The sequence below is a fragment of the Vespula vulgaris genome, chromosome 21 (assembly GCF_905475345.1).
Source record: "Vespula vulgaris chromosome 21, iyVesVulg1.1, whole genome shotgun sequence".
NCBI classification, from domain to species: Eukaryota; Metazoa; Arthropoda; class Insecta; order Hymenoptera; family Vespidae; genus Vespula; species Vespula vulgaris.
Genome location: NC_066606.1, coordinates 3,728,273 through 3,744,730, shown reverse-complemented (window position 1 = coordinate 3,744,730; position 16,458 = coordinate 3,728,273). Strand labels below are relative to the sequence as shown.

Here is a 16,458-nt window from a genome sequence, read left to right as displayed (position 1 = left end):
AATTCAATATATATCGTAAACCACAAAATTCGACTTTTTAAACTAGTTTTGAAGAAAAGGATTTAAAATTCACATTTTACAATAATGAATTATATAACACAATGTTTGTTAAAATTGGCCAAAGTTACTTGATTAAATCAAAACAATATTAATTAAAGCAAACTATCATTTTAAATTAAAACCTATATTTTTAACGATACTTTTTCCCCTACTTCCATTTAACATCTTTAAATAGAAAAAGAATTTTTAACAGTTGTTATCACTTTGTTACTTGTCATGATCTAAAATTATTGAAATTTCTTAGATATTCTTATATATGTTTGATGAAAAAATAAAAGAAAATAAATATTAGAAGGCCTTTAACACATTAAAACTGTATTATAATGATGATCATATGGCATTCGTTTATGAATTAATTGTAAAAATGCATTTTATATTGTAACTATCGCGGAAATATTAATTTAATCAAAATAATATTACCTTTTATTTTGTATGATCACGTTAATAAACATTTATGATGCACTGTCCTTTTCTGCATAAAAAATTTTTTATATTGCTTTGATCATAACATATATAATTTAATTCACAATATTATATTATCATGCGCTAGACTACATAAAATAAATAATGTAGTCAGTTGGAACATATTACATACCTTTATTATTAATATAATGATAAATCGAATCTTAAAATATGATTAAAAGCAAAGGAAGGACAGTGCACAGTCAGAAGATTATGATATCTCTCGTCGTATAAGCACATTCTGTAACATTCGACATATACACACAATTTGTTTAGAAAAAATATTTGTAACAGACACATCTATCCTTTTTATATAAAACTATTTTAACACACATTGTTAATATTTTGCGCTTATTACCTCAATAAGTCGAATACTTTCCAAGTATGTTATACGATAGAGGTCCATTTTCCATTTCGTTAAATGCGAACAATACGAGAAGCAAATGTTGATCTATGCAAAGTACTTCTCAATTGCCGATATAAAATTTTTATAAGTGCTTAATATAGGTTATAGAATGATTGCCTTTCCGTCGAGGAATTTGCGCAACGAAACACTTTAAAACTTATTAGTATTTCATTGTTTATGCATAATCCTAGCAGACATATTTTCCAAATTTACAAGTTCAAGCCAAATGTGTTTACAGTTTAAATTCCCAAATACCACTGAGATAACGTATAAAATCAGATTGTATAGAACTAGTATTTATCAAATTAAGTGTATTCAACCCTACCCACTATACTTCCACTGACACAAAATTGTTGCTGTTTTGTGACTAGTTTATATTTACGTAAATTGATTATTAAAATAACCGAAGTTAATGAGGGTAATGCAATTTGTTTATGTTGTAGTTTATGTTTTAATGAACATTATCAAAAAGTTTGTCCCTATATGTAAAAGAAAGTCAAAGGCGGTATATGTATATATTTATGACACACACTTACGCGCGCGTACACGCACATACACGCACACATACATATAGAAATATATGCATGATGCGTGCATGCTATATGTAAAACAAAGGCATATTTATAATTAAATAATTATGAATATTAATAAAGACGTATATATATACGATTCATTGTCGGTTCGATTAATCGAGATATTTCACAAAAATCAATTACGTATTGTTATTAAAGTGACATTAGTTTAAATATTATGTAAGATGTAAGGTAATGTAAGATATCTGCAACAATTTTTCAAGAACATTCATCGATTTGTGTAGAGTAACAATCTCTGCGTCATTGAAAGACGTTCTGGTATAAAAACGTAAGTGTCAATGAATTATAACATGAAGTGTGATGAAGTGTCATTGTTACAGAGTAAAACTAGACACTTTTCAAATTATAAGCACTTTTATGCGTTGGCTGAACTTGAATTTGTAAATGAGATGTATGGAAATGATAAAAGCATTATAACATAAAAATCTACATTTTGTCAAAGTGGGCATCAATGGTTAAGAATAAAATTTGAAATACAGTATTCTTTGAAAAGTTTCTGATTTTACTCTTTATACTGCTAGATAATATGAAAGGGATAGTGCTTGATGACAATAAATCATAGCGAGCATAACTTCATTGTGTTAGGCCTTAGCGTCAACTTCCATTGCTACTTCTCCTACAGCTTTCTCGGCCTTCTTTTTCTTTTTCTTCGCAGATTTTGGATTTGCAGAAGTATATAAAAGACTCTGCAAAGATAATGATTTTGTTACAAAAACAGACTGAACATCAGACGTTCGTACGTCGTAATCAATTGAACAATCATCTTAAATTATTTCCTCTTGAATTCAATTTATAATTGTAAATATATCGTAGTTAAAAATGTTGAAGTTAAAAAATTTTACATTGCTAAATAATTCAATATATACAAATAGTTTTTCTTTGTAATTAAATAAAATTTGTAATAATAACATAGAATGTAAAAAAATGCTATTTATAAATTTTTTAGAACATTTCATAAAAATCATAAAAATCATAAAAATAGTATCTAAAAAGTTTAGATAGATATTTTATATACCTTCAATTCTGGATCTTCTACTACGCAATCTGACTGATAAATGTCAAGATCAAAAGGAATACCAGTAATTTTATGTGGCCCATTAGGCATCAATAATACCGTAAACTTAAATTGTGCAGCATATTCATTTGGTTTTTCATATAGTACCTGAAATAATTTAAAATGTGATATTTATATATATATAGATAGATAGATAGATAGATAGATATAGATATAAATATAAACATTTTATATTTTAATATAAATATTTTATATATTTATAAATTAATACTTTAACAAAATTTCATGAACTCCTTACTTGAAATGGTTCAATCAACCTGTGATTAACACATTCAAGAACTGCCATCTTTGCTTTCTTTTCATCTTCAAAGGTACGTAGATTAAAAGGCATTAGTCCATGTTTGTTGGAAACTTCTGAATAAAACATGCGAGATGCTTTCAGCTTAAGCTGATATGTCTCCTCAGTTTTTTTATATATAGTAACACGAGTGTCTTGCTCTCGTCCAATACCTTCACCTGTACTAACAAGTACATCCATTGCATACACCTAAAAAAAAACATTTAACATAATTATATATAAATATACTGGCTTATTATTTGTAAAATTCCAATGATTAATTCTTTAAAATACATAATTTATTTCTCTTACTTCATGGGTTTCAAGCGTGAACTTCTCATGTTCCTTTTTTTGCGCATCATTTGGATTTTGTATTATAGTTTTTTCTCCGTCTATCTTGAATTGTTTCAATTGATGACTTAACATTCCTTCAATTGGTTTACACTTATATGCATCACAAATTTTTTCTACTGTTCCCGTTATCGTGTATGTCTACAAAAATATAGCTAGTATTAGACTGATGCAGTTTAATTTCACCATGGAAATTATATTTTCTATATTTTAATTTTTTAAATTGTAACGTATCACACCTCTGTTCCAGGCTTTAAAAGTCTTAGCGCAGCTTGAGATGCATAATGTGCAGCTAAAACTGCATCAGCTTTTCTACCTGTAACTTTGCGTTCCGTCGAAGAGCCTATAACTATAGTGTGTGCCACAACTGCTATAAAGCCATCAATGTGTGCTCCAAGATCACTAAAAATTATACATTACAATGACCAATGTTATTTTACTTTACTATTAACAACATTAGACTGCCTCTGGTATCTGTACTTAACACAGTGGTATTTATGTAAATAATGGATTTATCCAAGTGCACGGATATAAACTGCTTTCATTGACAAGCACACCTATAAATTGTGTTGACTAATACTTATGTAAAGCAATTAAAGATTATTTTACAATAAATAATATGCACTTACACTTTAACCATATCTTCATCTTTGAGTATTAGATCCGGTTCACTTGCAATAGGAGAAAAGTGACAAATACAGTTGTTAACTGATATGCAGGTTGGGAAAGCAATTCCTTTCTTAAGTTCCTTCTCTTTCTTAAAAACTTTACTAGTTTCTTCTGTTAAAAGCGTATCTCCATATTCACATATCTCTCTCACAGATGCTCCAACAATACATTTGTCTAAAACTTGTTTCAGTACACCTATAATAAATAAGGTACTTCAAATTTATAATTAAAATAATAGATTTAACATTTTTATTTATTCTAGTATATTTTTAAAATAATTCCTTTTAAAATGGTTATGTTTATAGATTTTAATAATGGTTGCATTACTTTACAAATCACGTTTTTTGGATAATTCTTAAATTTATATTTGTTTATTAAAAAAGAGATATTAGTTTTGTATAGAAATGTTCTTAATTCCAATTGCGTAAATATATTAAATCCAAATTAAATTTTGTATAAAGACATTTCAACTGCTTCAATTACTTGATGAAAGAAAACGCGGGCATTACTGAGAATATTTTATATAATTCGAAAATCTCATGTTAAAGCTAATTCTCTGATAAAACTTAATAGAAAAATCGAGAATAAGCAGAAGCGTACAATTATGATATTTATAAGAGCGATATTCTTAAAATTTGTTTAAATTTCAAGAAACCTATATCTCAAAAAAATACTAAAACGAGAGTCAATGTTAGCTATCCCACATGGTAAGAGCCCGGCATTGGCGCGCCACGTTCCATATGGCCGTACCAAAATTGAGCCAAGTAACCATTGACGGCAACATACACCCAAATCATTTTTGATTTTCAAACTTCTCGAAAGAATGGTAAGATGTTTTCTTACGATTTACTATCTCGCCAGCCATTTTATACTTGGTAACAACCAAGTCTTCGGCAATGGTCTTCTCAGGCTCTTCCTTGTCCGCCATGTCTTCAGCACACTACATCTGTGGTCACGTGATTTCAGAAGCTCTTGTATAATTTGTATTTCGATTTGTAGTCGGCGCCACTGTATGCTGTATAACGTCTTCTATACAAGTATCATATATGCCGGTATGATTTGATTAGATTTTTACTTGAATCTTTTCTCGAACGATGTATATATTACTTTTTTTAAAACAAGTAAAATAAAAGAACATCGATCATAAGCGTACTAATTCTTTTCTCATTTCATAATAAAAGAATATCATTGATTGTTTGAAAATAATAACTTGATCATTTTACAAACGATCGTAATGGTATATAGAATTTACGTGTCTCATTATATGTATATGCGGCAGAAATTGAAATATAGCCGTCATTTTAATATAAATAATGAAATATTAATTTTTTCACATAGCATATATACACACACACATCTTTTAATACACATAACTATTAAATCATATAAAATATATACTATATGAATAGATCATGCTTAGAAGCAAACTTAATATCAAATCCACCACATAGCTCATATTCCAACCAACCCTCACTTTTCATTATTTTTTACATCGTGCAATCATAAACTAAATATAAGCAACAATGTTGGAAATAACACATTATACGGTAATATAAAAGTGGTGTATCAAGATGGCGGAAATACGCCATACAATTTTGTTTTGCTGATGTTACTTTCTTACTTTTTTTTTACTTTGAAGCTATACGTACATTTTTCATTTAGATAATTATCTATTAAATAGTTAACAAAACTATTAAAAAATGAAGGGAAACTATTCAAGAATATATATACGATACTTATAAAATAAAGATATCAAGAACTTAACCTAAGATAAAGAAATCAGAAACTTCTACAGATTAATAATTTTATAAATAATTTGTTTAAAATATTTCTTTAAAAACCATTTTGAAAGAAAAGGTAATTTAAAAATATTTTATTACCGTACAATATAAATTAAAAGTAAAATTACTAAAATAATTACAATTGTTACAAAATGAGTTTATTTTAAGTCAATTTTTATGCATTATATGTAAATATTTATATCAGTAATAATGACATAATAAAATTTATATTATGTTGTGCAATGGTTGTTTTTTCTATTTTATTTTTTTTACAAAGATTATATATCTTTTACACTTTGGATAAATATTGCATCTAAATTGTAAATGAATACTGTAATATATTATTATCCCGATTATAGTTCCATTTTTGTTAATATCTCCTTATATAAGGATTATATTTTTGCATTTAGATATATTACTTTTTCTTACTTTTCCCTAATGTAAGCGTATGATGCTGTGGTTGTTGAGCAAATTGCGTCTTGCGCCTATTAAACTCTAAAATATCATCTTCAAGTTTTTTCCGACTTTCTTCCAATTTCTTTTTTTCTTCCGTATGATCTTTTTTCAATTTATCAAATTTATTGTGGAGCTGTCATATTTTACATGAAAATTAAAATTGCACAAATAATAAGAAACAGTTGTATTTTTAATGAAAGTTCTTAATAAGATTTACCTCTTTTTCAGCTTCTTTAAGTTCAGCTTCTTTTTCTTTCACTCTTGCAACAAACATCTGTCTCATTTCATCTTCTTTTTGTTGTAATTCTTGTAAATGAATAGATCTTTTTGCTTCACAAGTTTGTTGGAAACTTACAGGTTTGTTATCACTATCAACATCACTGAATCCCATCTAAAACAGATTATTTTATTACTTCACAGTTTAACGTTACACATTTGAGACTTAGAAATACTATCTATTGATAGAATTATATAAAAATTCACCTGCTCTAATCTTCTCTTACGATACAATTCATAATGACGACAATGGGTTTTTTCACGCATGTCTTCCATATTCGTCCTAATGAGCATTTCACGTAACTTTACAAAGTCACAATGAGATTCATTTTCCACTGTTATATATAAATTTCTGTTATTATTTGTTTATATAATATCAAGTATCAGTGATATATTATATTGTATTAATTTCTTTACCTTGAACTGTACCCCAAGGATATTGACGTGAACGCATCATTTTGTTTCCAACTCGTACAAAATCAGTACTACCAACTACTGCGAAAGGTACATGTGCATTCATACTAGAATTCACATCAGCTACACTCTCATCATCTGTTGGAAATTGATATATATGAACTCCATTATTTTGCAATTCTGAGATAATTTTACTCTGTAAGAAAATTACATAAAATGAAAATACTAATTATTTTAAATTAAACTTACAAATTATTTACCTTAAACTTTTGCAGTTCGGTTTTTGATATTGTATCCGCTTTAGCAATAATTGGAATAATGTTAACTTTTGTATCCAGCTTTTTCATACATACAAGATCAATTGACTTAAGCCTAAAAACACATTGCTAATTGTAATTGATATTAAGAAATCAGTAAAATAGTAAGTAAAATATAAATAAAATGAAGTAATATTATCAAAACAAAAAACTCCTCTTACTCGTAAGAATTTCAAAACTTATATTGCTTTCTTGAAAATATTTACCCATGACCTGTTGGACAAATGAAATAAAGACAAACATGGATACGACTATCATGATAAGTTGATAAAGAGCGTTTGATTTTCAATTCTTCTTGCAAATAAGCTTCAAATTGTGCATCTATGTAATCAACAACTGTTTTAAAGCTATCTTCCTTATTAATTTGATCCCCATATCCAACTGTATCAACAATGGTAAGTTTAAGTTTAACATTACTTTCTTGTAATTCGTAGGTATGTGCTTTCAATTTTACAGATGCTAGATTATGTGGACTTGGAGTAGATTCAAAGCTCGTATTAAATAATGAATCCATAAGAGTCGATTTACCTAGACCAGTTTCACCTATAAAAATTTATTAATTTTATAATTTATTATATAATTAATTAGTATTAGAACAAAAAGGTATATTTTTGTTCCTTTATAAATATAAAAATATATCATACCAATACAAAGTATATTAAATACAAATCCATTTTGAACTGATTTATTAACTAATTGATCTGGAAGACTGTCAAAACCTACATGACCTGAGAGCTTCAAATTGCGTATAGAAGAGTCCAACTGGAAAAACCAATATATTGTGAAGATAAAAAGAATAAATAAAATTTTTAATGTATTAAAATTGTCATGGTATAATACTATTCTGACAATTACAACTGCAATTATATCAAGTTGATCGAATAAAAATACAATTACTACAATGATCATTGTATTTTTTGGAATAACGCCTATTAAAGATAACATTATTTTTTTGATTGAGAAAAAATACGTTAAATTAAAATGCTTATAATTGTACTACCTTTCCTCGTTCGAGCTCTAAACTCGCCATTTTTACACAGAATGGATTAAAAACAGTGCGATATGTTTCAAACCAAATTTGACGGATTGACGCCACGTGCTACTATTAGCAGCCTTTCTAAAGCAGTATCTTTCAATCCGCGCGTGAGCATATACATTCAATAAGATAATAATTTCTGACGACTGAGTATCGAAACACTATTACAAAAGGTTTATAATAAGAGTTATCGATAACAAGAAATGTTTTGTATCCGGGATGAATATCTTTTCTTCCTTCCGTCACTTGACTAGATATATCCTATTACAGACAGTATAGGGTTTTCGTCTTTTGTAGCACCGGCTTGTTGATCCGTACTTGGAGAAGGCGACGTGGTTACAAAACGTGAATATTTCACTAAAAACAGTTTTTATGTTTTTATTTAACAAGATAATAATAACGCTATAACGAAAATGTAACGAATGAATAATGATAATGAAACATTGTACGCGAACACTGGAAAAACGATGAAAATTGGGAAAAGGATAATGGAAATCTGTTGTCTCCTTGAAGCGTTGGCTAGAGACGATGGCGTTACCGTCGTATTGCTCGCTCTGAGAACATTCTAGTAATGTAGTTTCAGTTCCCAGAAAAGATCAAACGTATGCGCATACGCAAAATTTGATCGTTTCGTCTCTAGTGATGTTTACTGGAACAAGGTTGTCTATCTACATGAAAATTATATTGGGTGTAAAATTTCAGAATGGCGACTGTCTTTACATAGAAGAGTGCTTATTCCCGCCCAGAAAGCGTTTAACTAACGAGTGCGTTTGAAGACTTTTATGCATTTTTCATTGCGATTTTACTAAAAATGATAATAGAGAATCCAGATCAATTCAAAGCGTGGCTTACTGCCGTTTTGGAGCCGCTGTAAGTAGGCCAGCTTGTCCAAGTACGTTTTGTGTGCTGCGTATATGTGTATGCGTACATCTATGCATGTATGTATGTATGCGCGCGCGGACGAGTATATCTATACGATGCATAAATGGCCGTACATGTGCCGTTTTTTACTTCACAAAAAAGATATTATTTAAATTAACTTCATCACAATTTTTGGATCGCCGACATATGTCCTTCCAAGCTTAATTAAATGATTATATCATTCTTGTTGCAATGAAAATTTCTCATTAAAGGGTTATTGAGACTTTTAACTCCTATAAAGTAAACTATTTTTTTTTATTATTACTTTTACATCTGCATATTATAATATTACAAGATGCATATGTGTATTCATAAATTAATTTCAATCGTATAATAATACTAATAACGCTTTAGAGATACTTCATATGTGTATCTTTATGTGTGTGTCTCTATGCCGCGCGCGCATACACATGCGCGCGCGTGCATATGTATGGATATGTACCTTACATATATATGTATATACATATATATATATATTATATATTATATACATATATGTATATATAACGTATAGTATTTAGCAATCTGTATTATATTTTATATTTTTATAGTATTAAAAAATAATTTAGTAGGAAAGTAATTCCAGTATATTACTGCTTTACAGGAAGTAAAACAAAATTTTATAAAGCATATGTATGTTATAAATATAAATGTGTATATTGTAATAAGATCGTTTTTAAACTTCTTTTTACATTTTGCATAATATTGTATATACATATATATATACATAGAATTTAATATATAGTAACATATATATATTGTTTACAGCTGTGATGCAGATCCTGCTGCATTAGCTAAATATGTATATGCCTTGGTTAAGAAAGATAAAACCTTAGAGGAGTTAAGAGGTTGTATGGTAGAACAGCTTGATGTATTTTTGCAACAAGGTATCTTCTTTATTTTTATAATTTATAAATTTTAGTAAATTTATGTTTATCAATACAAATAGTTAATCATTTATATATTTTATATATGATAATAGAAACTAAAAATTTTGTGGAGCTATTATTTAAAACTTTGGAGACTCAAGAATATATACTTCCACCAACTAAGGGAGATCCAGATGGTGGTAGAACTCCACCAGGTGTAAATCCACCACCTCCAGTGGTAACATCAGAAAAAACTGCAGATGCAACAATTTCTTTAGCTCCTGTAATTACTAATCCTGTTGCACCACTTCAAGTAAATGGCTCGACGCCTACAGCTATTTGCAAGCGTGAAACAAGAAAATCTGATTCTGATAAGGGTGATAAGGAGAAAGAAAAACGTTCTCGTAGTCGGTAAGTGTTTTCTTTAAATATTATTTGTTTTTAATTTTGAAACATAATATAATTATCAATTTATAGCGTATCGTAATGCATAATATGACTTTTCTCATTAGTAGTCCTGAACCTCTAATTTAGATAGTTGTTTATCTTATGTTCGTAGAATTAATAAATATGATTTTATGTACATGAAAAAAGGTTCTACATTTTTATTAACATTGCATTAATATACAGCATATATTTGTAAGTAACTAAATGTAATTAATGAAATTATCATACTATAATATAATGGTTCATAATATATGGTACGAATATTTAAAAACAATAATAAAATTGCAATTCTATTAATTTATTCTACTATATATTTTTTGTGATTAATTAAATTTATTGTAATAGACTTGAAGATTTAATATATGAATATTAATCTTTGCAAATTCTTTATTTGATTTAACTTGATTTTAATAATACTTTTTGTTAAATAATTGTTGTAATCATATTTAAAAACTAATAATTATTAATTTAATATCATTATTGCAAGTATTTGTGAATTTCATCTTTGATATTGTTGCTTCCTATTTATGAGTCTATCTTCAATAAGTATCTTTCTTATAGGGAATGCTCAGGAAGTTGATCTAAGCAGAAAGATTCGATGGACATAAATTTAGGAACATTTTTCTTTCTTACAACTTCTGCCTGATCCAATTTGTTTTATTTGATGAAGTTTATAAGATAGAAAAAGATTATCTCCACAGCAAGCGGTGTGTACTAGAGGTTATAGATGTATTATATTTATACTAGATAAAAAAGTAAGCATATAAGCTTGGATTCAAGAACATTTAGGAGCAGCCACTATGGAGATAATTTCTTTTTATTGTACAAGTCTCATATAAAATATAGTAGAACAAGGATAGATATTAAAAAGGAAGGTGTTCAATGCATAACCATATAATTATTTTTGCTTTTTGGAAAAATTTAATATACTTGTTATTTTAAGTGTTACTTTTTTTCTGCAAATATGTTTATAGGAGTGGTCGTATGAGATCAAGGACAAGATCACGATCGCGTTCTTGGGAAAGAGATAGACGCAGATCAAGAAGCAGAGAACACATTCGTCGTGACAGAGAACGTGATAGGAGTCGTCCATGGCGGAATGAATCTCCACCTATTACAGCTAGACGACACGACAGAAGGTTGCACGAACGATTCTTGTTAAAATGGTTTATTCTTATATGCATTCTATCAAATTGCTGTAATGTATATCTATATAAAGATAATTTTAAGAATAATTTTGGTGAGGGTAGAGTAATAAGGATTTCTGTTTTTCTTTTGTTTATATAGACGCACTAGAAGTCGTAGTACATCTCCAATACGACCAAGGTTACGAGATGGCCCCGATAGTCGCGATCATAGAGCACGTTTCAGAAATAGATCTCCAACCCCGTTGAGGTCCAGATCACGATCAAGATCCATAGATCGTAAAAAAATAGAACGTTCAGAGAGGTTGGATGTAGATAGATCAGAACGGGTAGAAGGAAGTCCGGGTGGTGGTACTCCAACACAAGATAGTAATCACGGAGACGTAGACATGAGGTTATCTACTACAAGTCAATCGATCCAAAGTGTTGTTGCTGTTGCATCTAATATGCCAAGCAACCAAATTGGTCCTTTTCAAGCAAAGAGAAGATGTAGAGATTTTGATGGTACGTAATTCTTGACTATGATTACATTGTCAAATTGAATTTTTCAAAGAATACATATTGTGTCACTTAAAAATTTTTACTAAAATACATGAATAGCAATAAAATATCTAAGAATACCTTTAATGATATATTTTAAGTAATTTTATCATTGATAATTGAAACAATACTGATAATAATAAATAATGATAATAACTTCCCAAATTTCATGAATTTTAACCCTTTTGATACGGCAACGTCATTCGCGAGTACCAGCCGTGTTTTTTATCACTGATTGAACTAATACTTTATTGCTGACAAAGCGTAACATTTGATACTTTGTCGCGTCAAATAAATTATTAGTTTTTTATTCAAGTTATATTGAACTAATATAATCAAATGTTGTGAATCAATGCGAAATTTTAACAGGTGATTAAATTCACTAGCAAATATGCGATGATGGATGATTATAGTTATAGTTTCGTAACGAAAGGGTTGATGATTATAAAATATATGAAGTATATATCTGAATATTGCATATTTTTTTTATAGAGAAAGGATATTGTATGAGAGGAGATCTTTGTCCTTATGATCATGGTACTGATCCTGTTGTATTGGAGGACGTTGCTCTAAGTCGTGTTTTGACTTTTGGACCACATAGTCATCAAGCTCCAGGTACAGTACCGGTAACAGCAGTACCAGATCCACCTCCAGGTCCCAATGGCAATGCACCGCCACCACACCTTCCGCTCGCAAGTCTGCCACCACCGCACTTACGAAATCAACATCATTCTAATATGGGTAGGAAGTATATCTATATAATACCTTTTCTTTTTACAATGATTACAGTTCCAATATTCTATCGAAGATATGTAATTATATTAGAACGATATATTAATTCTCAAATAAGAGACCGATTGTTTTGAAATACTATCAAAGATTAATACTATTTCATTGAATATACTTTAGTAGTAATTTAGATGGCAAAATTGTTTAAAAGATCCCTAATAATTTAGTATCAGTTAAGCGAGCGATTAAAGTAGAAAGATATTGTTTATTGTTACAAAGTTTATGCAGTTAAGAAAGTTATAATATTATAAATGAATATGACAATATATTTGATGAATGTATTGAATGAATTATATTGAATGAATATGACAATAATATTTGATGAGATGTAATGACAATAACAAGAATATGTTAGATGCATTTGCAGAATACAATCCAGATGCCCCTAGTATGGAACCAAGAATGCCATGGGGTAGACATCCACAGACTGGATCTGGACTTTATGGAAGAGGTCAAAGGGAATTGATTAGTGTACCAGTAATTCCTCACACAAATTCGACAGAAATAACACATAGTCAAGCAAATCCATTGAAACGGAAACAAGCATTTGATTTTAATCGTCTTGGACCAAAACAAAGAGCAGTGCACAATCCAGCTAACTGTTCTTTAGAATTAAAGAAAGTTCCACGAAGTTTAAACAATATAACACAATTGAATAATCACTTTTCCAAATTTGGAAAAATTGTAAATATTCAAGTTAATTTTGGAGGTGATCCAGAAGCAGCTTTGGTTACTTTTCAGTTACCTACAGAAGCTAAAGCTGCATACAGAAGCACTGAAGCTGTATTAAATAATAGATTTATAAAAGTGTTTTGGCATAACATAAATAATAATTCAGTTAGTGGAGCTATAGAAAATGTACCACCAGGTAAATTAAAGATTACATTTTTGTATGTTTTATGAAATTATTGAAAAAATAGTTAATTTTGTATATAATTTTTGTATTTATTTACAAATTAATAACTTTATAAATTAATAACAATAAATCGAATCTAACATATTGTTATCGTCAAATTTTTATTAACATATAATTGTGTTTATCAAGGTTGCCGTCCTTCCGTAAAAGAAAGATTAGGTGCTGCTCTAAATTTGCCAGCAAAATCGGAGGAAAATGAGTATGTGCCCACACGTCGCTCGTCAGATGAACAAAATACACAGAATGTGATTCCAACATCACCAAAAGCGGCAGCAGTTCCTACACGAGAAGAAAAGGTTTTAGCAATAAAAAAGACGCAGGAGATACTGGCAGCTAAAGAAACATTAAAGAAAAAGCAGGAAGAAAAACGTAAAGAAGCTATAAAATTAACTGCTGATTTAAGGAAAAGAAAGCAAGAACTTTTAGACAAACATCTTGTAGAAATTAGAGTTCTAATAGATAAAGCGGAGAAGAATCCAGAACAGAAGGATGCAATTATGGCAACAATTAAAACTATGCAACAATCCATTGACAATTTACGTAAAGATTTAGCTGCAAATGGACAAATTTGTGGAAATAAATCGCAGATAAAATCCAAAGAACAAACTCAAAAGGAGATTTTAGATGCTGAGTTAGATTTAATGACTGCTCAGCAGGAAGGTCAAGATGCAGGAGAATTGCAAAAGAGATTAAATGAATTACGAGCTCAAGCTGCTGCATTAGGTTTACATGCGAGTCCAGGTGTAGGTAGAGGTGCGAGATCTAGTAGAATTATACGAGGAACTCATGCAGTTTCATATAGGGGTCGTGGAAGAGGAAGTTATGCTCACGTTTCAGTAGATCATAGACCAACGAGTCTTCTAGTCTCAGGTTACGAAACGGAGGAAAAATCAGATGTTCTAGCACATTTTCAAGTAAGTCGATTAATATAGTTACAAGTATAGTAAATCTTTATTCATGATAGAATTTACCATTTGAGATTCTATATGTTTAATAAAAATGAAGAAAAGAAAAGAAAATGTTTTTTTATATACTTATGAAATATTAAGGATTATTACTTTTTTTTTTAGCAATTTGGAGAAATAGTGAACCAAATTATAGACGATACAACACCATCTATTGTAATCAATTATAAATCCAGAAAAGAAGCCGAAGTTGCAATGTTAAAAGGCCGTACCTTTCAAGATAGATTATTATCTATAACCTGGGTGTCCGGACATCACTTACATCGCGGTGGAAGCGGAAATAATTTGAATTCATCCGTACAACTTTCTGTACATTCTGAACAAGCACCGCCAACAACTGAAGAAGAAATCGATTTAGAAGTATGCTTCAGTTTTCTTTTTCTTTTTTAACATTTAAATTACAAATCTAATGAGACAATAATAATAAACCGATATCATAAATAACAATGATAGACGCTAATGTAAACGTTCGTGTTTATAGGGAACAGCAGAAGCATTACTTCTTGAAGAAAATGAAGAGGAAGAGGAGGAAGATGGGGAACCACGCAGTTGGCGACGATAGCAGCATCAGCGTTATTTATGACAAAAGTGCGTTATTGGCTACAGTGGTAGTAGCATTTTTTGGGCATATCGATGTTTGCTCAGTTCTTTCACGACTGCTACATCGCTGCTTAATGTTTCAAATACAATGATTTTGTCAAAAAAGTCACGTTATGGGCTCATTGGCGTTATAATGAGCATTACAATACTTGTTAATACTATTAAATATGCGTGTGCATTATAGCGGTATGTCTATACTGTGTCCAATAATGCGCATCACGAAAATAGGCCAGTATACAAGTTTCCACAACACGACTAACCAAATTTATCTCATTATTTCTAGAATAAAATCGCTATGTTTTGTATGGGAAACTCTTATTCTAACTTTAAGTCCTCATCTTTCATCTGTAGAATTGCGATTATTTCTCGTTATGATATTATAAGGTTTTATGATGTAGTACATAAATCTAGAGTAAATAGGCATATGTAGTTCTAAAACATTTTTCTGTCGAAAGCGAGAAAACTATATTTATAATTTGTATAATACACATAGCTTATTCTAGATCTTCTTCATAAGAGATAGCGTATAACGCTTAACGTAGTGTAAATGATTTTTTACTTTCACTTAAATGTACTATTTAAAAATTGTTCCTGTAATCATGTACAGTATCATGTATAATTTTCATTGTTTTGTTTTACCTAATGTCAGTGAATTAAGTTGGTAACGCCAAAAGATATTTAGTGCATAATTTACATAGATTGTTTCAATATATATTGCAAAAATAATATATCATTGTTACACATAAACCATTCAGTTTTATAAGAAGGTAAGTATTTTATTTATAAATATACAATTTGAACATGCACATGCACTAAAAATTTATGATGAAATCAAAATGTGTTCTGATACTAGTAGAGTCAGAAATAAATTATTTGATACATTTTAAAACTAATCTTGCGTGCGTTTTTTCCCATTCGATAGAAGTAATAGTAAAATACATTGCATGTTCATTGTTACAATGAATAATCACAAAAATGACTTAATATTAGAAGTTATCTTTTGAAAAAAGAGGGGGAAGATTACTTGTTGATTAAAAAATTTAAAAGATTTAAATTAATTTAATATATCTATATACATATAAATATTTCTTTC

The 16,458-nt window shown here is 29.2% G+C and overlaps 3 protein-coding genes across 4 annotated transcripts; 1 reads left to right on the top strand and 2 right to left on the bottom strand.

Annotated features, from left to right (window-relative positions):
* Positions 1-633: 633 nt before the first annotated feature.
* Positions 634-4,897, bottom strand: LOC127071316 (proliferation-associated protein 2G4). The gene is made up of 7 exons (XM_051010436.1): positions 4,737-4,897; positions 3,854-4,088; positions 3,464-3,626; positions 3,186-3,365; positions 2,835-3,083; positions 2,537-2,683; positions 634-2,207 (listed from the first exon to the last, which is right to left on the bottom strand). The coding sequence occupies exons 1-7, from the start codon at positions 4,819-4,821 to the stop codon at positions 2,103-2,105; spliced, it is 1,164 nt and encodes a 387-aa protein (XP_050866393.1). The 5' UTR covers positions 4,822-4,897; the 3' UTR covers positions 634-2,102.
* Positions 4,898-5,175: 278 nt separating this feature from the next.
* On the bottom strand, positions 5,176-8,713 carry LOC127071314 (septin-2). The gene is made up of 8 exons (XM_051010433.1): positions 8,138-8,713; positions 7,782-7,899; positions 7,344-7,680; positions 7,081-7,192; positions 6,824-7,016; positions 6,614-6,741; positions 6,348-6,521; positions 5,176-6,263 (listed from the first exon to the last, which is right to left on the bottom strand). Exons 1-8 carry the CDS (start codon positions 8,165-8,167, stop codon positions 6,090-6,092), a joined length of 1,266 nt encoding a protein of 421 aa, XP_050866390.1. The 5' UTR covers positions 8,168-8,713; the 3' UTR covers positions 5,176-6,089.
* Positions 8,714-8,875: 162 nt separating this feature from the next.
* Positions 8,876-16,258, top strand: LOC127071305 (RNA-binding protein 26). 2 transcript variants are annotated; one of them, XM_051010417.1, is made up of 10 exons: positions 8,876-9,043; positions 9,863-9,981; positions 10,077-10,374; positions 11,385-11,549; positions 11,698-12,059; positions 12,588-12,836; positions 13,252-13,752; positions 13,930-14,714; positions 14,871-15,125; positions 15,247-16,258. In XM_051010417.1, the coding sequence occupies exons 1-10, from the start codon at positions 8,985-8,987 to the stop codon at positions 15,325-15,327; spliced, it is 2,874 nt and encodes a 957-aa protein (XP_050866374.1). In that variant the 5' UTR covers positions 8,876-8,984; the 3' UTR covers positions 15,328-16,258. The 2 variants fall into 2 exon arrangements, with proteins under 2 accessions (XP_050866374.1, XP_050866373.1); XM_051010416.1 differs by having other exon boundaries at positions 13,240-13,752.
* The last annotated feature ends 200 nt before the right edge of the window (positions 16,259-16,458 follow it).